The 27,831-nt window shown below is 41.0% G+C and overlaps 2 protein-coding genes across 2 annotated transcripts; both read left to right on the top strand.

Annotated features, from left to right (window-relative positions):
* Positions 1-10,442: 10,442 nt before the first annotated feature.
* LOC121199704 (12-(S)-hydroxy-5,8,10,14-eicosatetraenoic acid receptor-like) lies at positions 10,443-14,346 on the top strand. The gene is made up of 2 exons (XM_041064602.1): positions 10,443-11,254; positions 12,133-14,346. Exons 1-2 carry the CDS (start codon positions 10,712-10,714, stop codon positions 12,592-12,594), a joined length of 1,005 nt encoding a protein of 334 aa, XP_040920536.1. The 5' UTR covers positions 10,443-10,711; the 3' UTR covers positions 12,595-14,346.
* A 4,812-nt stretch (positions 14,347-19,158) lies between these two features.
* Positions 19,159-23,228, top strand: LOC121199703 (12-(S)-hydroxy-5,8,10,14-eicosatetraenoic acid receptor-like). The gene is made up of 3 exons (XM_041064601.1): positions 19,159-19,609; positions 20,578-20,983; positions 21,276-23,228. Exons 1-3 carry the CDS (start codon positions 19,458-19,460, stop codon positions 21,741-21,743), a joined length of 1,026 nt encoding a protein of 341 aa, XP_040920535.1. The 5' UTR covers positions 19,159-19,457; the 3' UTR covers positions 21,744-23,228.
* Positions 23,229-27,831: the final 4,603 nt, after the last annotated feature.

Below are 27,831 nucleotides of genomic sequence, written 5' to 3'. Positions count from 1 at the left end.
GTTTCCTCCTATCACTACATCCCTAAACACACACACACACACACACACACACACACACACACACACACACACACACACACACACACACACACACACACACACACACACACACACACACACACACACACTCACTCACTCATTTAGACTGTGCGACAGTGACTCTGTTCTTTTCCCTGATGTGTACTCTGCCTGATGCATACTTGGTTTCCTGTCGTCCGCTGGGGTAGATGGTCTTAACTGTCCCATCAGGATACTCTCTCCTCTTATACTGGGAAGTGTGGATTTCTCTTTGACCGTTGGGGAAATCTACCACCTTCTCACCGGACCTGGAAGAGACGAGGATCCAGTGCAAAAGGCCAATCAAAAAATGAACCAACAGATCATTACCTTAATCAGCACTTTTCAGTAATTTATTACCTAACTCCATGAATCTGTTCAGGAATCTCAGATCTTAGGTCAGTGTCTGTCCTCTAACTGGTGTACTAATATAGCTTATTTATGAGGATACCTGTTAGCTGCCACATTAATGACAGCTAGTCTTCCTATGTCCTGCCGGCTTTCTGACCCTGAAGCTAACCCTGAAATGAAGTAGCGGCTTCGGTCTTACGGTGAAAGGTGAACGATGGTGCCGTCGTTGAAGATTGTCCTCTCGCTGCCATCAGGCTCCAAATACTTGATGGTCTGGTCTGGAAATAAGATCTCTCTCGTCCCCCCTGGGTGTCGCTTCTCTGTTTACAGAAGGAGACATATTATGAAAGAAATATTATACCGTGAGCTGTAGTCATCTACTGTTCTGTATACAGGTCTGTGCATATTTTCCATTTTCTGTGAGAGATGTGAGCCAGCAGCTACTCGCTCTTTATCTGCTACATGTTCTACTGTGTTTGGTGCTGAGCAGGTGGTGTACTGTGGGTTTTAGGGGTTTTCCAGTTAAAGATTTGCCTGCTGCAGCTGAAAACGATGCTGTAAGAGCAGTGAGAGTGAATCAAAACAATGAAGATGTGGCTCAGACCGATAAACAATGAGATGAAACTCACTGTAAAGCTCCGTGAAGCTGAGGGAAGCTGCAGATTCAGCTGATAGTTCTATGTTTATCACTACGAGCAACACCTTTCACAATGTCACACCATTTTCATGTAAAAAAAACAAAACAAAAAAACATTGATAACAGATGCTTTCAAGATGAGCAACATGTTGTATAAAATATAAAACTAAAACCATAACAGCCCCCTGACAGATGTAGCTTTGTCATCCAGGCATCTCTTACCAATCTGGTTGTTGGGGAAGTGAAAGATCTCCAGACCACTCGGGTAGGTGGTATGTGTCGTCTGTGAACTGGCATAATAATACACCTGTAACACACACACACACACAAACATTACACACGTGATTGTGGTGAACCATGAACACAAAGCATGAACACTGATGGAAACAAAAAAGGTGTGATTTATTATTAAAGCCCAACGACTACACTTTAAAAAGTATATAAAGGTAACGGCAGCCTCAGAACTCACCACTTTCCCATCTTCCAGAATATGTTTGACGTCTCCATTGAAGAATGTGACTGTTTTTGTCTGATCAGTAGAAATTACTCTCCTTGTCCTGTTAGTGAAAGTTACCAGGTTGCACCTCTTCGACCGATGTCGCTCCATCTGGGCAGAAAAAGAAATCTTCATCATTTTTTTTGAAGTTTTGTAAACCTGCACTATTCTTTTCCTACTGCTATAGAGATCTATTTATTTTGTATTTCTTTGGTTGGTTTTATAGAGCTGCTACAACACGTTTTTTTTGTTTGACATAATTAAAGTACATAACTATATATTTATTTACCTAAAGCTTTTGGTGATTTAGACTCATTTCTAGAAGCCACTTTAGGCAGCTGTGCTGCAGTTGCTGTGTTTTTCTGAATTATTTTAAGGACACAATCACATCTTTGATTACAGTTGAAACGGCTTATATACTTGAATTTTAGTTTAAGTTTAATTTGTTTTTACCTGTTGTATTGATGAGTGGCTGTTTAAATTGGGATGGTAAAATCAGGTTTGTGACAGAACTGGCACAAGGAGCATATCGACTTGCACTGCATAAACATGTAATGAGGTCAGTCAGTGCTTTGACACCATCCTTTGTCCGTCTTCATAAATTATTGCCGAGGTGCTTAAAGACCACTTAACAGTGTATTATATACTTGAATAATTTGATACCAACAAGATTTAAACTGCAGACACAAAGGTGAACTCTAGAACTTCTGTACAATAGAAACAAGCATTACGTGTTGTAAAGTGGAAAAAACATTAACAGTGTAAACTGTAACGTGATATACATTTAGAATCAATCGGTATAAGAGCAGCTTATTTTAGTGTTTCATCTGTGTTTTTAGTGCAGGTTATCAGAGAGGATCTAACAGCAACAACACAATTAATGCTTATTGTTGCTGATGTAACTTCTCATCCTTCACTGGCTGCGGAACTGAAGGCCAGTGGAGGGCAGCGTTGCTTCGTTTATTTCTGCCACGTACAGCAGGTCAAACCAGTTGTACTACTCAAGTGCTTAAAAACAGTCAGTCGATACCACAAAGACCATAAAGAGTGAACTGTGTGACTGTGCACATCCACACACGACTTCTCCATATGATGCAAAAAAAAAAACACAGCTTGCCATTATCTTTGTTTCCAAATTTCAGACCGGCAAACATTAAAAATTATTTAGCCTTAATATGAGTAAAGAAAAAAGTAAGAGAAGGATAAGAATATAAAAAGGTTCTTGCATGAGGTCTAATGTGTCAGTGTGCTCACACACAGGCATTAACTCTACTTTCATTAAACTATATTGAAAGGGAGAACAATTCAGGGTAAAATAAAACAAAAACATCGCTGACAAATTATCAGCGAAACATGGGAGATGAGGATCTGTTTACAGGATTCGTTTGATTTGTGACTGGAAAAGAAAGGCATACTGTATATCATACCTCTGTCTGTCCCTCCTCGGACACAGAGCGTGTTGGTGTGGTGCATCGGCCCAGCAGCAGGCAGCACTGTGGTGTAACTGTGAGCTTCCTCCTCAGCTCAGAGTTTTCTCGCATCAGTGCCTCGAGCTGGCGTCGAACTACAGACCAATCACTCTCTTTCTGTTTAAGCAGCTGCTGAAGGTCCTCCATCTGCTGCCTGAGGGCCTGCACGCACACACACACACACACACACACACACACACACACACACACACACACACACACACACACACACACACACACACACACACACACATAACACACATAACACACATGTAAGCCTGTTCAAAAACACCTAACTCTGTATGTGACTCATCTGGTGAACTGAAGGAGTGGGAGTATATTTGTAAATGTTTGCACAGATTTACGCCATTATGTGTTTAACCACTCAGTGTCACACCTGATGACATGAGTCCACGTCAGAAAAACAGGAAATGGTTTCAGGCTAATTTCAGTCAAAACAAAAGCAACGGCTATGGTGTGTTATCCGCAAATTATCCAGGCTCTGATAACTATTTATTTAAACAATTTTTATTATGAAGAAATCAAGATTAAAGCCTGACTCCACCTTTTCACACAAACCTGTAATATCACAACATTAGCAGTCTACTGACAGCAGCTGTTGCTTTTTAAAACTGTCATACCTAGACAGACAGTAAAGGTGCTATGGTTGTATAGCAAATATACTTCAGATATGGTGAAACCTTTTCTCATTTTGCTGGGGGCTGCTTGGAAACTCTGCGAGCACCCTGCAACTGCATAGAGTCCTTTGAAAATCACTGACACCCACAGATTCATGTTCACTACAGAAACACTGTCAAGTGCTGCGCTGGTATGTTAAGCCTGTGTCTTTCAAATAAGAGCTGCTTTACCACGCCTCCCGTCATTAAATTTCAAAGCAGCAATGCTAATCGTTTCCAGTATGACAAGTCGATGAATGAAGCAGAGAAAAACAAGCAGAAACTTGTCCTGGTCTGTTCAAGAAAACACAAAGTCATTAACAGGTATCTCGTAGAACAACTGCCAGAATGTGAATCATCAAAATTCAATTTTCAGAAAATTCCCAGAAAATTTGAGCAGTTATTCAAAGTTCATTCAAACAATGTTTTTATGATCCAGGTAAAATCAGCTTTAGTTGGATAATCACAGGTCATTTCACAGCAGCACTCTGCTTCACATTCATGAAACCCTATAAAACAACTACACAATCTGTTGTCATCCCGTGGAGGTAGGTGCACAGTCACGTTTCACATTTGCCTCAGACTCTTAAAAAGTCTGTAGTGGTCTCTGAAAGCATTGCTGAAGGACTGGTACTAAAAAGCTTGTTATCTGCTGAATTCCAGTGGCAACACAACACTGGTGGTACCAGTTCTGCAGCATACACACTGCAGGAGTGGGAGGTATTCATGGCTCAAGGGAAAACTGAAAGGAGCTTTTCAGAAATGCAGGATAGTAAATTATTATTCAGGCATGGCTCTAACACAGACAAGTGTTACACAGCAGTTCACCACCACGGTGTCTGTGAGGAGCTATCAAATGTGCGTAAACAGCTTGGTCGGGGAGGTGGTGTTGTGAAACAGGCCCATGATGTCATGAGAAACACTGAAGCAGTTTGTTCAGCAATATATTGCTTCATAACAGCTGCCAAACAAAGATTTTTGCAGCTTAAAGGTTATACGGGTATTGTTTTATCTTTTTCGTATTGTCAACAAATGCCTTGGAAACAGGATTTTAACCTGCTAACAAGTACTGTGTGTGATGCCACAGCCTGATATGGCTCATAGCTCTGTGCCAACAAACGCTGTTGCTTTGGCTTCCTTCACTGTGATTTGATAACAGGGGCGGCCCACACTGAATGGACCTGACTCTGTTTTAACTGAAGTTGGTATCAAGTCCAGACATTGTTCTACTTGTAATGCGTCGGCTCGGACACAAATCCACATCTACCTGGACTTTCCTGGATTCCACTTTGTGCAAACCACGTTGACTCCACGTGGTCCGGCCCTCGTCTCTGTCACAGAGGAAGTTCCCTCCTTTGTAGCCTCTCTCCACTCTTTCCCTGCATACAAACAAAAAAATAAATTTAAAAAAATACAGCAAATATTAGAAATAATAAAAACAAGGCTGAGAGTCTACAGCCAAGCTAAAAGCTCTGTCAGGCTGCACTCACAGCAGCGCTTTGAGTTAAATGCTAATGCTAGCATGGTAACATGCTCACAATCACAAACAGCTGATTTTTAGCACATATAATGTTTCCCGGGTTCACCATTGTGGTTTAGTGTGTTACCATGCCAACATTTGCTTATCTGCACTACACACAATGCGCTTGGCTGATACTACGGCACTTCAGGGGTAAAAAAGATAAGAATCCTTGACTAGCGTTACGCTAAGTTGATAACATTACACCACCTACTTCCTTGCAAATGCAGTGCTGCTAACATTTAGCACAAGATATGCTGAAAAAAAACAATTTTGCATGCTATCAGAACACCACAAGGTTGTTTACCTGTGAAATCCCCACGATGTTTGTGATGTTTTTGTTTTATCTGAACCATCACGTTCGATTTCTGGTTTCAGGAAGTTTCTCTTTGACTTTTTCTGACTCCCTGAACATGAAAAAATCAAAAAGGAGACTTTTAAGAAGCAGCCACATGGTGCATCACACAGCTTCACTGATCCCAAACCTTGTGTTAAGACCTGACCAGCTGCTGCATAAAGTGGGAGTTACAATCAGATCGTCAATTTCAGGAACTTCAAAACACATAATTTTGGACACAGCCCGTCATCAGACAAAAAACTCTGCAAAACCCTGAAATATTAACATAATAATGAACTGTGCTTTTCAAAGCAAAGTTACAAATTGTCGTGCTGTGTCGTAAAATAGTACATAAAATGTTGTGTTCAGCCTTCAAAATCAATGTCAGTCAAACTCTAGTGCCCTTGTGTATTGTGCAGTCTTGGTACGTGTTTTATGTATTTTTAACAATTTCTGCAAGAGTCTGCAGGTTTTCATTGTACACAAACACTACATCTGCTGATTTCACTGATTAAAACAAAAAAAAAAATAGAAATAAGGAAATCAGTGAAATCAGTTCTGCGTGTTTTGGAAAACAGGATGGCTCAGCGTGCAGCATGGTTTCCCGTCCTGGCCTGCTTCACCTCTCTCACATTTCTGCCTCCCGCTTTGCTTATTACCTCTGTCAGATGTCCTTCTGGGCTCTGAGCAGTTCAGATGTTCCTCGTCCCTCCTTGCTTACATGTTAAAAACACCATTAGACTTACCATGAGTCCTACTATCGATGTACAGCCTGGAGGAAGAGGATTGTTGCTGAGGCACTGGCCCAGATCCATGTCTCTGGTCTTGCTTCAGTTTCAGTTTCCCCGAGAACATCCATCCGTCCTCAGCCTCACTGGGATCGTCGCTGGCATAATCATCCTCTGACAGGTTTAAATGGGATTCCTGAGGGCTGAGGCAGGGAGGAAGGGATGGGAGTTTGGGAAACTGGTGACACAGGGAGTGTGGGTTATCTTCATCCTCGCTGCTACTACCTCTGCTGCTTCTTGTAGTGGAATGCATGGGAAATGTACTGTGTTTCAGAGCTGCTGAAGCGTGACTTGTGTTATTTAGTGAACTAAGACAAAATGTTGTTGTTCCTGAAGCTTGTTTTTGACCTTTGACCCAGTGCAAGGCTGCGCTGCTTCCTGGTCTTGACTCTCTGCACTGGCAGAGCTGAAAATGTGTTTTTGTTTCATCACAGACTGTGGATAGAGTTTCTGTGTTTGGGCTTGAGACTCTCTCTATGTGGTCGTTCTCTGTCTTAAAACTAACAATAACTTCCTGGTTTCTCCAGGCCCGAGGGGAAACGCTGTTCTCTCTCACAGGGGGGCAAATGTTGAAATGTTGCACTAAATTTGATTCATCCACAGCGTTAGGATGTTTGGCCGTCCAGACATGTGTGTCACTCTGCTGCAAGGATGGTTCCCATCGATCCTCTGAGGTGGAACCACATGAGCTCACTGGCATTTTTCTGTGAGGTGCTGTGAGTTCAGTCGGACCTTTCACCTTGTCCTCATCAACAGCTTTTCCTACAGTTTCACCTCTGTTTTCCATTTCTTGGTGCTTCACCCTTTTCTCACTGAATGACTTGCTAACAGAGGCTGTCAGCTCGGAGAGTGATTGATTAATTCTGCACTCTGTCTCTCTTGAATGAGGGTTATCACTGTTCTCTTTTTCTTCCAAATGGGATTTCTCTCTGGACTCGTTGGCTCTGTATTCATTCTCTTGTGACTGAAATTTTAAGTTTCCATTTCCTTCTGCGGGCATATGCTTTTCAGTGATCTCTTTTATTTGGAGTTGTGAGAAAGGCAGAGTGTCAGATTGGGTCAGGAGAGTTTGTTCTTGGCCGTGGACCTTGGAAAAGTCCTCGGCCTGAGCCCGGCTCTCTGCTCGAGTCTTTCTCTGGGATGTCTGAGGATTATATAAACCAGAGCAAAAGTCTTGTATAGTCCCAAACTTTTGGCTGTGCTTAGATCGAAAGGTCAGAGACTGGAAGGTTTCAAGCTGCGTTGCTTCATCTTTAAAGACCATAGATGGGGCAGACGAGCACCTCTGAATGCTAGAGGTCAGCTTACTGCTGGGCTGCTGCTGGCTGAGGGAAGCCCCGCTCTGGAGCTCCTGCTGCTCAGTGACCTTCAAATTATTTCTGTTCATCCTGGAAATACCGTCACTCTCCCGCAAGAAGTAACGTCTTTCCTTTGACCTCACTGACCCAGAATTGTTCTGAGGGTTTGAGCAACAACAATACATGTTAACTTTAACAGAATGACATTTTAGTCTATATGTTATGAACAACAAGAGAAAAGATTAACTTATTCAGGAAAAAGTCTAGATTTCTTTTCTGCCTCACAGGTTCTATCACATTCAGCAGACTAAAAGAATCTAGTACGTGCCTAATAGGCCAATTGTCCAACAGTGTTTACGTGTACATATCTATACATATCATATCTATATATATCCACACATATACCTTCAGCTGCTTCGGCTCAGAGATTTCATACGCTTTCAGCTGCTCTTCCACAAGCTCTCCGAAAGTCTCGCTCGTCATCGTAGCAGATCTGGTCCGCCTTGGTGCCAGACAGAACATAAGAAGAAAATCAATTATATTTACAAACCAAATAACCAAATAATATCAAAGTAGATGAGTTACAAGTTATAAAATAAGCAATAAGCAAAGCATTGGCCATGCAGTTCCACCATAGAATAATCTCAGAGGTACATGTAGGCTGGCTGTCTGAGTACCTGTCCTCGGGGTTAGCTGGCAGGATGTTCCTCACTTCAGAGGGACTTACTGGGTCCTGGTCTCCATCTCTATGTACAGTCTGGTCAGTTTCTGTGACGGTAGTAAAGTGTCTCTGCTTTGCTGCATCGGTTTTGAATCCTGATGGTAACAGTTTACAAAACAGTGCAGAACAACATGAGGAAAAACAAGTGAGGAACAAATCAGGAACAACCTGATAATTAATGAATATCAGGTTAACTGATCAGAATAACAACCACTTTTTTCATGACTCCTTCCTGATTAATTCTGACTTGTATGCCCCTGACTTAAAGTGGCACATCACGCTGTGACGAATGAATGAATGAACCAACGGTTAGTACTTTAAGCTGCTCATCAGCTGGTTTAGAGTTAATCAAGAATGACTCATTCAAAAAGGGGATGTTATTCTGATTCAGATATTTGTGAATGAATCATTAACTAATGATTCATTAATTCGGTGTGAACCAGTCTGTGCTCTACAAACTCATCGACAGGGTTCAGCAAGTTCACACAGAACGGCCTTTAATACCATTTTCTCTGTAAAGTATGAAATATATCAGTGGGATGGTAAGACATAAGACAAACCAGCAGATGTCTATTATGTCTAAAATATGTAGATTCAGATGTATTGAGGATTTAACAACAATATACAGTACATAACGCAGACAGGAGGTGAAGGGAAGCTTCACTGTGAGCTGCAACCTGGAGGCCAAAGCATGTGACTGAATGACGGCCAAACATCTCAGCCTCCTGTGAGATATGTATAGATGAAAGAGAGAAAACTCTACACCACTGTGAGCTATAGCAGGAGGAACAGCTTTACAGTAAGTGTTACCGGAGTCACAGGTTGGCTTGACCGTCTGAGAACAGTAGTTTGATTGTTAATCTGTCTGACAGGCTGCAAATGTCACTTTTGCTCTGAACTCTTGCAATAAACAATCCATGTTCCATCAAGTTTGTAATCATAGCTATCGTGCTTTTGCATAAATCATGTGCTTCTGACTCATTTGGTGTGGTGTGTTGTTTGTTTACACTTTGTCATAAGTCATATTTATGATCCAGGTAACTGAAGTTATGATTTGCAGTAGGTATGGACGACCAGCAGTGAAGACTGCTTTTTAATCCACTGCTAATTTTACTGAGTAACCCAACATACAATCAAACCATTGTCTGAGGAGGGAGCAGAGGACAGCAAAGGGAGGTCAAAGGTCAGTTTAATAAAGTGAGGAGGGGTGACAAACAAGTCTTCTTGCGTAAAGCTGACTTTTAACTTAACCATGAAGCGTTTCTGGAAAGAGGTCATGAAAGGTCTCTCCCTGTCTCTGAAACGTGTCCCAGGAAAAACTCTGAATTTTGAAGAGTTGTCTGGGCTTGTCGCTGGAGAAAGACTTCGAGGCATGCAGAGTTCGAGGCATGCAGAGGTGGAGTGTGAGGCCTCGGGGCTAACCCCCTCTCCTCCTTTCGTAGAGAAATCCTGCTCCCTTAGGACTCAGCATTCCACACAACTTATTTTACTTTTCCTTACATAGTAGAAAACATCGACACAACACTGTGTCCATCTCCTCGTCCCCGCATATAAATCTATCACCAATTCCCAGGGATCCACATCTGTGTACTCTAAGGAGAGTTTATATCTGAATTTCCCTTTGCAGCATTTTTAGCTAAGTGACTCTGAGCCAGGGAGCTGGGAGCTGAGACACTCGCAGGCTGTCATTCATGAGAAACTGTAAGCCACGCAGTAACTTCTGGGATTTACTGAACCCTCACGATAGTAAAACAGCTCACTCTCACTCACTCTGTCACAAGTCACATCAGTTTGTGCTATCAGTACAGTTTGTGCTACCTAAAGATTTTCTAGTTTTATCATCAAAAATAATCTCTGAGCCTCAGTAGTTATTTAAAGGTTGAAATAAAGTAAACCAGTCTTAGTTTTCTTCACAAACTTGATTATTTGTATTTTAAATGCTGCAGGCTGGTCTCGATCCCTTCTAAGCTCCAGTAGTCTCACTGTGAAAAAGCAGCTGGTGACTCACCTCCTCAGGCAATAAGGAGGAGCTATGAGTGCAAGGCTGGACAGCCTCTTGCCTTTGCTTTGCACACTGGGAGAATTACTTCCAGACCTGGTGCTGACTCTCACACAACAGGACATGAAACTCCAATGACTCAGAAATCACATCCACGAGGACTGAATGAAGAAATCACAAACTTAAAAGTGGATTAAAACTCCTGAGACGCTGAGGAAAACTTGTTTGGAGGGTTTTTTGTTTGTTTGTTTGTTTTTGCAGAGTGAGACTTTATGTGTGAAGTGAATTCCTTTCAAGAACACTTCGTTCCATGCATATAGGGCTTCTTCCACTTTCCCTGTCAACTGTATTCGACTGTTAAAATGGCAAACACCAGTGCATCTGTTTACCAACTCATTGAAGACTGTGAAGCCACGCACAAGGGACTGTATAAATTCTATGCAGCTGTCATGATCGTGATTTTCATCTTGGCTTTGCCTCTGAATGCATCTGTCCTCCACCTCTTTATATTCAAGCTGAAGTTCTGGAAATCAAACACCAATAATGTTTTTCTTTTCAACCTGGTGTTGGCTGACATTCTCCTGCTCTTCTGTTTGCCCATAAAGGCACATAACTTCATCCAGGGAGAGAGGAGGAGTGGGAACGACACAGTCTGCAAAGCTATGCTCTTCATGTTGTTTTTAAACCGAGGAGCCAGCATCGCCTTCCTAACAGTGACTTCTATCGATCGATACTTTAACGTAGTGCACCCTGGTCGAAAGAATCTTCTGAGAGCTCTTAAGAAATCTCCTCACATCTCGATCCTCATCTGGCTGCTTCTTCTGCCTCTCACCATTCCCACCATGCTCAAGAACTTTGACTGCTGCAACAGCCACAAAAGCGAGAAAGACGATACCCTGATAAAGGTAAGGTCTAAATACTGAACGTTCACACTGTGTCAGCCGTTGTTATAAACGTGTCTTTCAAATGTCGTTTATTAGTCTTAGATTTTCAGCATCAGTCCCAAAACACTGGCACTGTGCAGGAGATGAGAGAAACAGGAAGAAAAGACAAAGTGCCTGATGATGCCTAATGCTTCCTTTGGATTTTATTGCGTAATGGCCTGTTCATGACAGTTGTTTTTTAACTTAAAACTTTTTCGTAACTTAAACTCCTGCGTGAGCAAGTTCCTCTGCCACCGATTAAGTAATAAACTGGATTATTCTCATTTACGCAACGCACAGTTCACACAAAATACACAGAATCATTTATACGTGATGGAGGGAACGAGAGAGGCCTAATCAGAAACAAAGAATGTGGATCCATGGTGTTCTCCCAGAGAGAACAGAGTACAGGGGGTTATCTCATCCACTTAGCCTGCTTCCAGAACTATTTTTGTACTGACAGAACACAACATTGCTTAAGTTGCGACATGTTAAATCTGGATCTAGAAGCTACTGGACTAAACTACCAAACAACAGAACAATACTAATCTAATAATATCTCATATTAATGAGTCTGTCACAGGAACATTTTTCAGGTTGATTCTTTAAATATATTTGGTTGCTAACACTTCTGTACTTTAACTCAAGTAAGAGTTTGAATGCAGGACTTTTCTTTGTAATGGAGAGTTTTTTTCATTGTGTATTGATATTTAAAGGATCAGGTCTCTTCCACCATGGCCTCATGCTGTCATTTTGTATAGTGGTTATACTGTTGACCATGACTATCTCCATATACAATTTTTACAAGCCTTTGTTTTTGATGTTTATGGAAATTAAGCTGATACATTTTCTGATTTAAGGATGTGGTTGACAGTTTGAGAGAGGCGGTCTTCTTTAGTCAGATCGTCATCCCCTTTGTCATCCTGGTCTACTGCACGGTGCGCATCGTCAACCGGCTCAGGAAAAAAACTATCGGGGATAAGACCAAGCTGAGGAGAGCGGTTGTTCTGGTGACCACCGTCATGGTGGTCTTCTCCCTCTGCTTCCTCCCCTGCACCATAGCCAGGATGGTTCTGCTGATCGTCCGGATCCAGGAGCTGGGAGAAATACACCAGGATAAAGCTGCTGTGGCCTTTGACGGCCTCATGGTCCTCTCCTACATGGACTGTCTACTGGATCCCCTGGTCTACTGCTTCTGTAGCACCAAGTTTAAAGCAATTTATCTCTCCAATTATTTCCCGTTCTTAGTGAAAGAAACTCCAGTGCCGGTGGACAGCTCAACAGGAAACGCAACGCACCCAACACGCAATACAGTCATTTGAAGTTCATGGAAAGCAGAGGACGGATGGCTGCTGGACAGGGTCTTGTTTTTCAGTGTGGTGACACAGAAACCCAAAAGGACCTGAGACTGACAGTGTGTCCCCACAATGTACAATGCACAGTGTATGAACTCTGAAGGTAAAGTGCGCCATGAAGACAAGACAAGACATACAGTAACTATTTAAATTTCTATTTTCTTATGATTCTTAAATAAACACAAAAGTACAAAATAGGAGGGACTGTTATGGTTCCACCAAAGAATGTCTTGTAGATATGTATGTAATACTGACTCAACAGGCGAAAGAATCTCATTATTGTCTAGAATATATTAATATTGGTGGATTTTATTTAGAGAAACAAGTTTTTTTTTGTTTTTTGTTTTTTTTTAAGAGGTATGCCTCACAGTGAAAGTATTCACATCTGTTTTTCTGTTTGGCTTGGACAGTGGAATAAGTAGTTATGACCATGAAAAATTCCTTTCAAGCATCAAGAATCTTATCTGTCAACTTGTACCAATCTCACACAGCCTTTATCTGAGCTTCCACAGTCAAACAAGCATTATAGGTTCAACGGCTTCAATTAAGGGTCAGAACATATAACCCCAACACCCAAAAATGTGTTTAAATCTTGTCACATAAATTTACTCTGATGCTGTGGTGAGAAACACTGAACCAAGATGCCTGAAAGGAAAAAAAGCTTTTCTAGAAATCATAAATAGTTTTCACAAGCATGAATTCTCCTCCTTGGTGAGGAGAATCAAATGTGTGCATGCAACTGACCTCAAAATAGATGCATATGAGGCCACTGGCATTACATAAGGGTTCATTCTAAAGGCCCATACACGAAGCTGGTCATTAATGTTGATTTAATACTGAATTGTAGAACTGTTTATACTGTATATACAGAGAGATGGGTATTTTCATTCTGTACATTTTTCCTGAGTGTTTCTGGGATAATTTCTTGTAAATTCATTTAAAATAAAATTAACTTTTCCTCATTATGTTGAGAAGCCCCTTCACACACCACTGATGAAGATTTAAAGATCTGTATTACTGTGGCAGCATAATTAAAAACAAGACCAATGCCGACCTTTGACCTCAGATCACACACATACAAACAGAATTGTACACAAGCAGCCAACATGTGACAATGTGATAAACAATATTTGGCTCCGCAAATGTCACATCTGCACAACTGACAATGTGCTAGTGTACGAAAACACTGCAAATATTTACCAAGTAAAGACACGGGCACAGACCCTGAGTCAGATAAACTGTGATCTTCAATAAGTCAGTGTCAGACTTTACAAGCAAACACGACTGTAACACCCTGCAATGGTTTGTGTCACTTTGTTTACTCTGTAGATTTAGATTTATCTATAAATGCATCAATCTGCCCAATTACAAGGAAGACAGGGTCTGTTTTCACAGGCTCCAATGTCTCATTTATTGTTACAGACTGTAAACGTGCATTAACACAGGAAGCAAACGTAGAAGCATTTCCACCATCTACAAAGTGAGTGTCAGTATATTCAGTAATTAGTCATTTGGGATTAAGGTGTTTTGTTGGCTCAAACACATCCACACTCATGAGTTAAGACAAGTCGTCCTGGCATGAACGCAGCAGTGTTGCAGCTGTGTCAGCCAAATGTTGTCATCTGTTTAGTTGAAAATTGATTGTCTTTTTTTTTTAATGTGTTTTTACTACTGCTGAAATGTGTGAATGTATAAATATGTGGTTCTCGCTGAGTACACTTCTGCTGACTGATCCTTGCTTGTAATTCATTTGAGGAAGTTATACTGAATCCTGAGTGATTCATTTAACGGCCTGAACTCTGATTAATACATTTCAGGATTGGCATCTAACAGCCTCTGCTGAGCAGAAGGGTGACACAAACATTCCCATGGACTTCATGAGTCAACATCCATTTACACAATACAGTAGCATGTGTCCTGAGACCTAACGATGGTACATTTCAACCTGCTTGCTCAAAAAATGCCACATAAGCTAATGATTAAGCTTATGATTAAACTTAAGCTAATGATTAAGCTTATGTTGCATTTTACATATTACAAAAGATATAAATGAATAATCTGGTGTAATGATTTCAGTTGAAAAACGTCAGCTGTGGTTGATGCAGTGATGCAGAGTCATATAACTGTATTTATTTACCAGCAGAGTTTCTTAGTGAATTTAAAGCAGCATGCAAATGCAAAAACCTTTCGAACAGGGTCAATGTAAAACCACTGCTGGTCGTTACAAATCAGAATTTACATTTATTATGAAACTGTCACTATTTTAAAGCACCAATGTAGAGAGTTTTTATGTGATTATAATTTACAAATAACCTTTCTACACAACAGGGCTCGACATGTCAGTACGAAATCTGGCTCGGATAAGATCAGTTGTTCTGCCTGCGTATGTGGAGGAGTACTGTTGATATGGAGTTTGGAGGCTGGTTCTTACCCAGGCAGGGACATGTGGGAGCAGGATGATCCTCAGGCCTCCTGTGATCTGATGGAGGAGATGGCACGAGGAAAACTGGGAGCTGTGGGGCCGAAGAAGATGGAAAGACGAGACAAGGATGAGAAAGAGACGAAGCATATGAGGGGAAAAAGAAGATATAATAAGGGAATGCAGCAAGGGTTCAAGGAGAAAGTAGAGTGAGGCAGTTTTACTGTTTTGAATCTGTTAACAGGTCATGTTTTGCCATCACTGCAACATACAGTTCTCAACCTTTTTTGGATGTGGGGACCATTTAACAAAGACTGGTCTCGCGGACTGGGTGGGGGATGATCCTTAGAAGACAAGCTTTAGGTCATAAAAAGTTATCTGTGTAGAATAATACTTTCTGAAGTGTTTCCAAACAACTTGGTTTGTTCTGTAAGATCAGATATAACTTTACTGATCCGCCCCAAGGGGAAATTTAATTTGACAGGGCAGCACACGGGAATGTAGACCTCAACATCAGTGAGACAAATGTCCATAAATATACATCGAAAATAAGTAAAAAATAAAATAAAATAAAATAGGCATAACATACAATGAAACTGATCTGTGTGTACATACCTGTGCAATGTTCCTTTGTACATATGTCTGCAATGTTCTTATGTACATACATGTGCAATGCTCTTGTGTACATACATGTGCAATGTCTGTGTGTTGTGCAACATCTGTGGTGGTGACCGTTTAACTGTGCGTGGCGTGTGGTTGTCAGTCCCAGTCAGTGGAGGTGTCTGATGGCTGAAGGAACAAACAGCCGCCGCAGAGCTCTGAGGCCCGTGGCTGGATGAGCCTGTTAAACATGCCCCATCCACAGAGAGGGTGAGAGGGGTCGCCAGCACACCACTGTCCTCTACAGACTGTCTGCTATGTCCTTTCCTGTTGACAGCCTCAGTGTTGTCTCACAGTCCAGTTTACCATTGAGTTGCACCCCTTGAAACTTCCACCATCTCCACTCGCCCCCCCCGCCCTCTTATAATGAAAAGGGGGGTTCTCAACTAGGTCTCTGAGTTCAGATCAAATACTCAAAGGAGGCACTTTACGTACTTTCTCAGAGCTCATCTCTGTCAGGGTCGGCGACAGGCCAGCACACAGAAAGGACACACAGGAAGGAAACATCAAACCTTCAAGAGAGATGGAGATAAAGAGGAGAGAGACAAGATTAGATTTTCAAATGAGATGTTCAGTTTCTAAAAACTAGTGTGACTGAGAGGAGGCAAAACCACGGCCCAAAACCAATTTCTTGGTATTTCCACACATGCTGACTACAAAAAATTTCAAAGACACGCCTCCCTCAGTACCTTACTCTATGTGCGGACAAAGCAAACAACTGACTGTGTATTATTGTATAAAAAGGTACTTGAGAATAAGCAAGACGTCTGCGCTGTAACACAGTTTCTTACTACTAAGATTTGAGCCATGAAAAAAAGTTGTGCAGGAAATCCCAAACGCATGTGAGCACAGCTCAACCACTGACCACTGCGTGTTATGCTGCTAGATAATGCAAGATAATGCAAGACATGCAAGACACACATATGTATAACATATTCTCTCTCTTAAATACCAACCTGCTCTCAACCACTGAGTCCACTCATTTCTCTAGTGGGTCTAGACACGCTTTGCTCAGAGTAGAGTGTAATATTGTGAAAACCACTGAAAGCATTTTCCATCCTGCTGCTGCTGATAATAGGATATTTTCTGACTTCACCACACGTCACAATATCGCAAATATATGCAAACATCACATGAAGATTGACTGATTAAACAGATCCTGTCAGTTTTCTTTTTATAGCTCGACATGATAAATTCAGAATTTTTCTCAAAGGGCTTAATAATCTGTACAGCTAACGACACCCTCTGTCCATACTGAGAATAATACAAGGCTACGTCACTCTGCTATTTTCCATTTCTGAAATACAGGTGAAAACAGTTTCTTACAGAGGACAGACACATACAATATAATACTATATAATACAACAGCCTTGTTATAAATTTAAGGAGAAATACACATGAAGGACACTGATTAAACGTTTAAGGCCATGGTTTGTGAGCTGCAGTATGGGACTGTATTATGTTTTAAGATTAAAACTTAAACTGACATGCCCATCTTTGTCTTTCCGTACGTCTTTTCATTTCTCACAGATCGCTGCTTTTTTTGACACACGGTTTTAAGCAGTACTGAAAGCTGTTAGTGTTTTTCTAAAGCAAATGGACCCACCAAAGAAAACATGTCTTCTTAGTCTTCTCACAGCAAGGCGTTGCTATTTTTACTTTCTGCATGGCAAGTGGTTTGCCCTCAACCTCAATGTGCTGTTTTTTTTTTCTTCCAGGTTACTTATCTATTCTGTGCATCTGTTTTTATACTTCCTTTTACCAACATCGGTGTTGATGAATAGAATATATAGAGATAACTTAATGATTTAGAAAATTGAAGAGTATTGTTTTTGTTGTTTTTTTTTTTTAAATAGGGTTTCAGGATGACATGACAAGCGTTTGGAATCATACTTACATTTTAAAGAGGAACTATACTGCAGAAAAGCAATGCTGTGACGGTGGTGATGCATTCAAAGACGTCCATGTCAGTAAACACACTACACTTACCATGTTTAGACATGTTTTGTTGCAGAAGTAACGTGGGATCTCTCTCTTGTGCAACATTACATCACGTCTGGGACAGAGCATGACAAAGCCGTAACATTTGTCAGCCGAACAGTCAACTCTCCTGTAAGTGCATGGCCCTTACAGGAATTTGATGCCAAAGCTCATTAGTGTGTGGCTTGTTACTGTTTGTCAGTGAAAACTGCTGCAGAGACCAGGAGGAAGAAGAGTCTGGGCTACTTTAACCTTTTTCACGCGCTGTCCATCCTGTGGGACACTTTAGCCTTGGTCGAGCCGCTTTAGGTGTGTTTTGGTCTGTATCTGACTCAGTCTTCACACAAACTTGACAAATTCTACATTGTTTGAAAGCTCTAAGTCTCTTGATTCTATCTGTGCAAAGCATTTTGGGATCTCCATATCACTGACACAGAATAGGTTCAGACTTGTGGCTTTCACTCATGTCCTAACACTCATTTCTACCATGTCTGTGACTCTGTAACTTTGGTTTGGTATCTCTTTTACTCATTCTCCCAACTTCCTGGCTGTAAAATTGATGGTTACCTTTCAAAAGAGGCCAAGGTTGTGAGTGTATTGTACCACTTCGGGTTACAAGCAAATATTTTAAAACAAGCCCTTTGTAATGCCAGAGCCTCAGATTATCTAACTATCCAACTATAAATGGAGGAATCTCTGTTTGTATTTTGATTTTCTCAGCAACTGCTCAGCCTATAAACCTATTCAAACTTCATGGAAGTGACACTGAGGACCCCCCCCAAAAAAAGGGCAGTGCAGCACCCGGCCGATTTACAGCACGCACACGCGTGGAAGTCCTGTCCACCATGTTTGAAAGAGGATGTAACTGAGAAAAATGTCTTCAGTTATAACATCATTCTACCATTATTACAACTGCTGGGTGTGGAAAAACAATACTATTCCCCAGAACAACCAAAGAAATGCTTCAGGCAAGTTTAACCAAATCTCATGTGGCATGGATAGAGTCACATATTCCCTGCTGACCAATGTTTGGGGTTAAATGTATCATTTGATGAATCACAATCAAAGACTTGATATTCAAATTTCTTTAGAAGTCACATTTTCCAGTCCTCTGGTTCATCATAACCAACCGTAACGCTAGACATGTGCAGGCATGATGGTTTCCTATAGACAGCCACCTGAGGAATTTCACAACCATTACCCCATTCTGCAGGAAAACACCTTGAAAAGCCAGTTTCTAGTTACCACTCTGTGTGTAATACAGAGAGAAGGCACATCATCTTCCCTTATATCAGGATCATTATCTGTGGTTTCAAATTCCCATGAAACTTGTTGCATTAGAAAGAAAAACTAAAATGCACATTTCCCCGACTGTGCTGTGCAGTCAGATAATCCCCTCTCTTTAAACCACACCTCCAGCTGACTATAAATTCCTCCTCTCTGAAAGATCAGTTGAAGCCTCACACCAAAAACAGACAGCGAGACAGGATGTTCTCTACTTTTATATTCTATGGTTTGTTTTTTTCAGCGTATGCAATGTGTTTACAGTGCATGTTTCCTCACTATGTTTTGGCAAGACAGAGCATGAGTTTTGACAGCGCCTGTGAGAGCTCCTGATCACAGTCAGAAGGGGAACCGGTGCCTGAGGGGAGGAGATTCTGGGCAAGACACAGCTACAAACACCTTCAAGACTAAGGATTTAACTTTTTGATACCTGCCTGCCTGGGACATCTCCTACTGCAGTGGAAGTAGCACAGTTTATTCTGCAGTTATGTCCAGCATAAACCCAGTGCCTCAAAATTTAAGCGACCACTGCAAAGTACCCAATAATCTGACATATAATGTGCTCTCCTGGGTGATGGTCGCAGAGTTTGTGCTGGGTCTGCCTCTCAACCTGTCGGTCCTCTACATCTTCATCTTCAGGTATGAGAAAACATAATCTCTGTATCGCTGCCTATATCGCTTTCCTATGTTCAGAATGTACATGTAAAATGGCATGATCAGCAAGAAGTCAGCAGATGCTGTTTGCATGACTCATCACCTGGGTGGTATTTCCCAGCGTTTAGCCTGATTCGAACCTGAATGTCACAAAAAAGTCTACGAGTCACTTTTGCAATGGCACAGAAAAGTCCAGCTACTGCTGCTACTGTTTTCTATAACCCGGTTCCACACATCTTCAGTCAGCAAACGAAAAACGACGACGAAAAACTATGCAGAGAATTTCATTTAAATTCTACCACAGTAGTTTTTCTGAGGGAAGAAATCCAAGTAGATGCATGTTCACTCCAGTGAGCAGAAAAAGAGGTCGGCTGTGTGAACATCCTGTTTGGATTCTCGTCTCTTAGTAGCAAAGTTGAAAAATCTGTTTATTAACAGTACATGTCTGCAGTGACTGGTTTTATATTGCTAATGTGAAACACAGCGCTGAAGTCATCTTTAAAAACTTGTAAGTGCGCCATTTAAACTTTTGATTTGTAATCCTGTGGCAATGCTGAATATTCCATGCAAATTTAGGATGCTACACCAACAAATGTGGAGCGTACTGTGCTGTGGGTAAAGAGTATCTCAGCAGGCACACACCAGTCAGCGAGCAGAGCCAGCGTTTTCTTTGGCATATACAGTGTAGAAAGAAAAGCGGTCGTATTTACGAAATCCTTAAACATCTAAATGTCATATTACCACACGAACACATGCATCAGTTTGTTGACAGAGAGCTGGGTCATCCTGACTCAAACATGAGGCAGAGTGCATCAGTTTGATGAATTTCCTCAGTACAGGTGTGGAGAGATTCTGCAGATGTTTAGTTAAAATGCAAAGATAGGATCAGTATCATAGAATAAACTTTGTAGCAGTGAAACAAATAACTGTTCTGTGAATTACTTCCTCTTCAGATTCAAGTTCTGGAAGAACAAATGTATCTTCCTCTTCAATATTGTGGTTGCTGATTTCTTGCTGGTGGCCTGTCTTCCTGCCAAAGCTTACCACTACCAGCACGGCCTGAGGCGCAGCACGGACCGTGTGACGTGTAAGACATTGCTCTTCATGTTGTTTCTCAACCGAGGAGCTAGTATTGCCTTCCTCATCACCCTGTCCCTCGATCGCTACTTCAACGTCGTCCATCTTGGAAGGAGAAATTTTGTCAAAGTGCTGAAGAAATCTCCCCAGATTTCCATCATCATCTGGCTCCTCCTGCTGCCCCTCACCATCCCCACTATGGTCCAGACCTTCGAGTGCTGCAACAGCCACGGCCGAATGAATGAGACGTATTTTCACGATGTGACAGACACCTTCAGAGAGGTATTTGTTTTCCTTTAGTTTGAAGTTTGCATTACAATAGCTGTAAAAAAAACTGAATCGTTTTCAACAGGTAATAAGAACTAGATTTATTTACACAAGGCTGACAGTCATTACCTCCCTGTGGTTAATCTGACTTCCCTAGTTTCCTAACTAACAGTTTCCAAGGCAGCATAAACAAATTAACCAGGGGGGTGTAGATCGGGGTATAGATTGTAAACTCTATCGACACATGAAGGCAACTGTAGGGTATGGGTCACTGATCATACTTATAATGACTTTTTCTTTCTTTTAGATCGTCTTCTTCAGCCAGATCATCATCCCCTTCTTCATCCTTGTCTATTGCTCGGTACGCATCATCAACCGGCTGAGGAAGAAAACGGTCGGGGAAAAGACCAAACTGAGGAGAGCTGTGTGGGTGGTCATGTCTGTTGTTGTTGTCTTCTCCGTGTGCTTCCTACCCTGCACGATAGCCCGAGCGGTGCTGCTGGGGGTCAGGCTGATAGAGTGGCAGAAGGCCGAGGACATAGTGGTTCAGGTCTACGACAGCCTCATGGTTTTGTCGTACATTGACTGCCTGCTGGACCCGCTGGTATACTGCTTCTGTACCTCAGGGTTTAAAGATGCTTACGTATCCACCTTCTGTCCCACATTTCTTCAGAAGAGACTTTTAAGTCCTGACTTTGGCATGAGAACCGGACCAACAATCACAACTACAACTTCTGGAGTGAGAAACATTTCTTTGCCGTTGGCAGAGAAATGATTTGTTTCTCTTGAACTGTAATTAAAACGATCTACAAAGGAACATCAGAATTCCACCTCAGCCTCCACCCACACAGATGTTTTCCGCTTCTGTGGCAGGTTAGACTGGAAGAGTTTGGCAGAGCAATGCTCATCATTCATGGTCATCGAATACCCTTTACTGGAAGGCTGAAAGCACACCAGATGCAGTGAGGGTGCCCAACATCACAGGCTTAGTTGTCTGTCTGTCATCAGTCAAAATGCAGCACACGCCTATAAGAAGGTTTCTTAAAAGGGTTTTTACATAGTATACTAGTACTGCTCTTGACAATATTCGTCATTGTAATCCTCCATTATAGGACAGATCAAAGTTTTTAGTAACCTTCTATTGGAGCTTTTCAAGAGACTTTACTTTCTGCACTTATTTTTTTCTTTCTGAAATTCAATAAGAAATACAGTTGTTCTCTCCCTTCTGCCACCAGGAGGCAGAAAAACAGAAAACAACAAGTAGTCAGGTAAGAAGTCAGAGAGATGTCATTCAAGCTTTGTCTGTACATGTACATACAGTCCTGTGAAGAGGGTTGATAAACCAAAATAACAGCAAACACAAGTGTAGGTGTGCAGGGAATTAAGGTGAAGTAACGGGCTCATGTACTGGATTGAGATCCTGTCTGACTGGTTTCACACTCATATGGCTTCAGATTATGTGAATTAAAATCATTTACAAGAATATAAGACAATGTGTTAGATGTAAATGTACTGTTTAAATGGCACAATTAAAATAGCACAATTTAAATATATATTTTTATATTATTATTTACTTGAATGTATTGAGGTATTTTAACTTATTAGGATTTATTCCAAAGCAGGTGTAAAGGAGCTGAGAGGTTATGGCATTTACTTTGGGACTGCATATTACTGCATATGATACAAAGTACTCCAGCAGAGCACGGAAAAGTCCAACATACTGTTTGGAAAGTTGTTAAAGGCTGCTGTACTGTACATGTACCCTGGCAGTGTTTGCAGAGCTCTCATTCATCCCTCAGGAAACTCAGTTTCTCTGTATGTTAAGCATCATGTTCATGTTCATCAGTACCTCACAGTCTGATATGTCCCCAGTGCTTGTTTACCTTCTGGGCAACATATTTCAAGCTCCACCAAATTTTCTGGCATTACTCAACTTTGTGTATTTACAGCTCAGTGTATCCCAAAATGTCTTTATGCTGTTGCATTTTCACTGCCAGTCTGCGCGTCTTGTAATCTCCTTTATAATCAAAGTAAAATATGTTAAAATTATGTTAAAACAAATACTATAAAAATGTCAAAGCCGAGAAAATGACAGAAACTTTGAAGGCATTTTAAACTGTGTAAATGTTTTTTGTGATGTTGATTATCGAAACTGAATTATCTGTATAACATCGAGTTGTCGGCTGAAGATCTTTGTGTACTGCTGCTGTAAACACACAGAATACAGGTGACAGAGTTAATACAACTGCACTGAACTACACTGCATGTCCTCGAGAGTGTTGTCTTTTCTCAGCAAAACATTATCACAAGATGGAGACACCTTTTATATACACACTGAGAGAAACCACCTTCCTCTTTTTCTGATGGTGTAGCATTACCTCAAACAAGTACAAACAGCAATGCCTCCATATCCCTGCTGTATCCTCTTACATCATGACTACATCTAAACATTGACATTGCCGATCTGCCTCTCCGGGCTCCGTTTTCCACCCCTTTGCAGGAAGGTGATACAGTTTGCTCAGGTTGTGAATGTGCACTCTGTTACTGGCAACGGCTCCAGTCACACTTAGAACAGGTCAAGTACAACTGAAGCAGCACGTTCCCATTAATTTTAACACTGATCATTTGAGCGTATGAAGCCTTTGCTCTTTGCAGATGTTGGCAGGGTGTCACAGCAGCAGAGCTGACGGTGGCTGTCAAGTTGAGGCTGGTAACCTCAGATATGACAACAACCACAACCACAACAGATAAAAGAATTATGAAAACAAAGAAAAACAAGCACTGAACGCCAGTGTTGCTGCTGTCTTTGCAGATTGGCCGTTGGGTGATAACGGCTTCATGTCTCAGCTTCAGACTGAACACAGTCTTATGGAATTTAGCTCATCAAGATAAATGACAAGTGAATTTGACTCTTGACAAATTCCCTGGAAGGAGAGAGCCCTCCTGGTTTGTCAACATTTTTACTTTCACTATAGGCACCTACCAAACTGAATCTGCTCTGTACTCTTAAAAAGGCTTAATTCCAGAGGGACTTCTGAACTGGATGTAATAACAGGAGACTGACCTGGTCCCAGGAGTGTCAGCAGTCTGCTCTGCTCCTGTAAAACTTTGTGGATCTGCTCAATCTGCTGTTGAACCAGGTCACATGGCTGATCTGGATCCTGCAGAGAAACAGACAGACTTGAGAAATCTGACCCTCAGAAGAAAACAGAACACGTTCCAAAGACTGTCAGGCACTTAAAGATGCTTCACACGAGATGCTGTAATCTGATGTTCTACTGCCCTCTAGTGGCAGGAACAAGAACTAAAGTCAAAGTTAATGACAGATTACATGGAATAGTATTGTACAAAGTAAATCCTTGCATTATTTTGGCATAAAGTTCTCTGTCACATTATTAAGCAAAGATAAAATTCCACCGTGCGATCCTGAGATCCTCTGCTGGTATTTTGTATACCCCATAAAAAATAAATTACAGAAAAATAATACTTACGTGTTGCATGATTTGATTTATGGTCCGAGAGGAATCAGCATCCATGTTGGCGGCAGCTTGTTTGGACTGTCCAACGGGGACAGCATCATCAGGGCTCGGGAGAGAGGACATGTGAGAGTGAGTCTTGTCCAACACTGGCTCTCCCTGAAAGGTCAGCAGGCCCAGTTTGTCCCCCTGGTCGTGGGTGGGTGAGACAGATGCTGGAGTGAAATTATAAAACAAAATGATCAGTTGTGCGGAACAATGAAGGTTTTTTTAATCAGTTTTGCAAGTTGCCAGGTTTCTTAAACGAAACTAAGAGGACCATTGTCTTCTTCCTGCTCCTCACTGCCATTGAAAGCAACGTCCTCAGATGTCTTAATTTGAGAGACCAACAATCCAAAACCCAAATATATTCAGTTTCCTAATATGTAAAACAAAGAAAGGCATCAGGGCATCAAGCCTCACATTTCTGAAGCTTGGCATTTTTCCTTCTAAAATGCCTAAAAGGGCTGTTCTAGTATCCAAATAGTTGTCATTAATTTTTTTGTAAACTGAGTAATTAATTAATCAACTAACGTGATTATTGACCAGTGATTTGAATATAGCCTATAGGTTGCAAAAATGCAAAAGTCACACATGAAAAACTCATGATACTTATTTCAAAACTCCCACTTCCACCTCAAGCTCAACGGCCACCAAACTACATTAAAAAATCTGGAAATTTAGTGTACAACCTGCATCAGAAGGGTTGAAACTGAAATTATGAGCCCTACTTAAAACTAAAAACTGAAAACTAAAACTTAAACTGTTTCAGACGAATAACGAACACACCTGTAGTTTCTTCCCCCGGGAGAGTTGAAATCTCCGGAGACTTTTTAATCAGTATATTACTAAAACTGAGGTTAGTTACCTTGGTTCAAGCTGAGCTGAGTTACAGTTGAGGGAAGTTTACTGTTGCTACAGTTACACATCGTCTCCGTAACAACATCTGTTTTCCGTCTCAATTAATCAACTAAACGCAGAAAAGTCTCCGTAAAAACAAAGATTCCACATATATTTAAGTGAAAGTCGATGTGGGACTGAAACAAACATTAGAACAAACATTACCTGCGACTCAGGACAGGTGTAACGTGGTGAGAATACTTCCGGCGAGACCCTTCAAAATAAATTGTCAGCAAAGCTTTCTAATTTGGAAAAAAAGTTTTTTTGTTTTTTTGTTCCACCAGGAAAAATTGAAACATTATAATAAAATTAATACAATATATAAAAAAAACTATGAATCGGTTGATATCTTTTAATAGTTTATAATGTATAATTTTTAAAATAAACAATTGAAATAAATGAGCAACAGGGCAGATGTACAAAAGTCTGCCTTTTGTCTTCACAGCCTGACTCAGCCACAGAGAAACATGATTAAATTATTATTACTCAGATTTCACTTTGAGGTTGTAGCTGCAGTTTTTGATTTTAATTTCCAAACTTTTTTTTTTTTTTTTTCAATTATGGCTCTGTAGTCCAAAGGTCACATGTCTGCATTTTGTTGAGGGTGGTGACTTTAGGTCTTGATGGATTAATGTAATAATTTCATGGCAACGCAGTATTGTGTGCAGTATTGTCACCAGTGGTGTATTAGTCTGTGTTACTGGGACATGCCACAGGATGGCAGCATAATCAAGCTGTTTAACCTGATACAGCACAGATGGAGGAACAGGCCTGAACCTTGTGTTATATGAAGGTGAATATTAAAGAACTGATGGTGTTTGTATAAAACTAAATACAGTAATGATGTGACCTCTGCCAGTCCTGTATGTGCAGTATGAGATTAGAACACAGCAGATTTTAATAAAGACTTTTTTTCCAAAAAGTGTTTCCTCATCATAAACGACTCCTCCCTGTACAGTCCCGTTAACCAGTAACACATTCTGATGAAACGTTTTTGTCTCATTGGATTAACCTTCAGAATATTCAGAATCACTCGCTGGCCAAACATTTGCCAGATTCTTCGGTAGCATTAAAGACTCGTGGCAGGATTTGTCCCCTCGACAGGCTGAATTCTGGGAGCAGCTTCATTTCTCGCCCACACCTCATCACAAAAAGTTTCCATTGTAGACCAGGACTGGGTATGGTTTAAAATTTTCCATTTCAGCGTCAGTACAATACCCGAGTGTTGGTAACTGATTCCAAAACAACACTTTGATACCTCACTTTGACGAATGCAAACACATTTTTATTCAAAACCCTTCTTATCTTTTAATGAAAGAAGTTCAACCTCTGCAATGTTAAATGTCTTAGCATAAGAAATTTCCCTGAATAAAACGATCTGAAATTGGAGCTATCACATAAAAGAAAAAGTAAACAAGATTAAAATTGAACAAACTACACATAATGCCAGGTTTCAGAATCTGACACAATATACACATTTTGACTGGTACCAAAAAAACACTGATGTTCAGTAGTGATTGTTCTGTTCTGTTAGTGGAAATAGTTTATGTGAAAGCTGCTTCATTGGCTGAAAAAATAAATATTAAGCAGGGCCCAAAAAAATGTCTCATCCTTGAGGAAGCTTTGACCTCACAGTATTTCAAATCAAGACTGAAATTGGTTAAATGTTAAACCCTGAATGAAATGAATCTTGACAGGCACACATCATCAGTGTTATTTCCCAGATTTATTATCACTTCTCATATTTCTACAGATCATTATCTGAATATTCTTCATTAAATAAAAAGTACTGAGTCGTATCTCAGAGTTAAGACAAGTATCATCAGTTTCAGATTCTGAGAAGTGATTGCTGTCTATGGAAAGATGTAGATGTTAACTGATTATATGTTAGACATTCTGATCAGGAGCAACACAAAAATGAAAGAAACACGTATGAAATTCTTTCCCGGTTGTGTTTTCGTGCTTCACCGTCTAAATTCTGAGGCTTTTTCTCCAAAACAAGAATTTAAAGGTGCAAACATGAACAGATATTTTTGAGGATTTTACATCAAATGAAAACTGACAAATTTAAATGTATTAAATATTTGCAAAAAATCAGCCATCATCAGCTCCATTTAAAAACAAAGTGGCCAGATTTGGCTTCCGAAACCCCGGTTGAGCCGTGGTCCTGCAGCCTGCATCATGGAGGTGATCCAACACAGCAGAGATCCAAAGTGGCGCTCTGCCATTTCCAAAGAGACTGATCTCCTTCTCTTGCTTTTTCTCTGCTCTATGATGGCGATGCCAAGCTTTGGAGGACCTGGCACCAAGCACGGTCTCCTCCCGCTGGTGTGTGTGTTTGCATGCTGTACCATCAAAACACACATATACTGTACAAACACACACGCATGCAGATTAGCAGAGATGACAGATGAGTCACGGAGTGGAACATCGCTTCAGGCAAAGACC

Source organism: Toxotes jaculatrix, chromosome 19 (assembly GCF_017976425.1).
Source record: "Toxotes jaculatrix isolate fToxJac2 chromosome 19, fToxJac2.pri, whole genome shotgun sequence".
Lineage (NCBI taxonomy): Eukaryota > Metazoa > Chordata > Actinopteri > Toxotidae > Toxotes > Toxotes jaculatrix.
The sequence above is the reverse complement of the archived record's forward strand: the minus strand, read 5'-3'. Positions and strand labels throughout refer to the sequence as shown.

What these genes read in the sequence shown, in the direction of transcription:
- LOC121199703 (XM_041064601.1), top strand. Translation starts at nt 19,458, where the DNA reads ATGTCCAGCATAAACCCAGTGCCTCAAAATTTAAGCGACCACTGCAAA. An exon ending in CTCTACATCTTCATCTTCAG is followed by an intron (nt 19,610 to 20,577) that starts GTATGAGAAAAC and finishes CTTCCTCTTCAG; the next exon opens with ATTCAAGTTCTGGAAGAACA. An exon ending in TGACAGACACCTTCAGAGAG is followed by an intron (nt 20,984 to 21,275) that starts GTATTTGTTTTC and finishes TCTTTCTTTTAG; the next exon opens with ATCGTCTTCTTCAGCCAGAT.
- LOC121199704 (XM_041064602.1), top strand. Translation starts at nt 10,712, where the DNA reads ATGGCAAACACCAGTGCATCTGTTTACCAACTCATTGAAGACTGTGAA. An exon ending in AAGACGATACCCTGATAAAG is followed by an intron (nt 11,255 to 12,132) that starts GTAAGGTCTAAA and finishes TTCTGATTTAAG; the next exon opens with GATGTGGTTGACAGTTTGAG.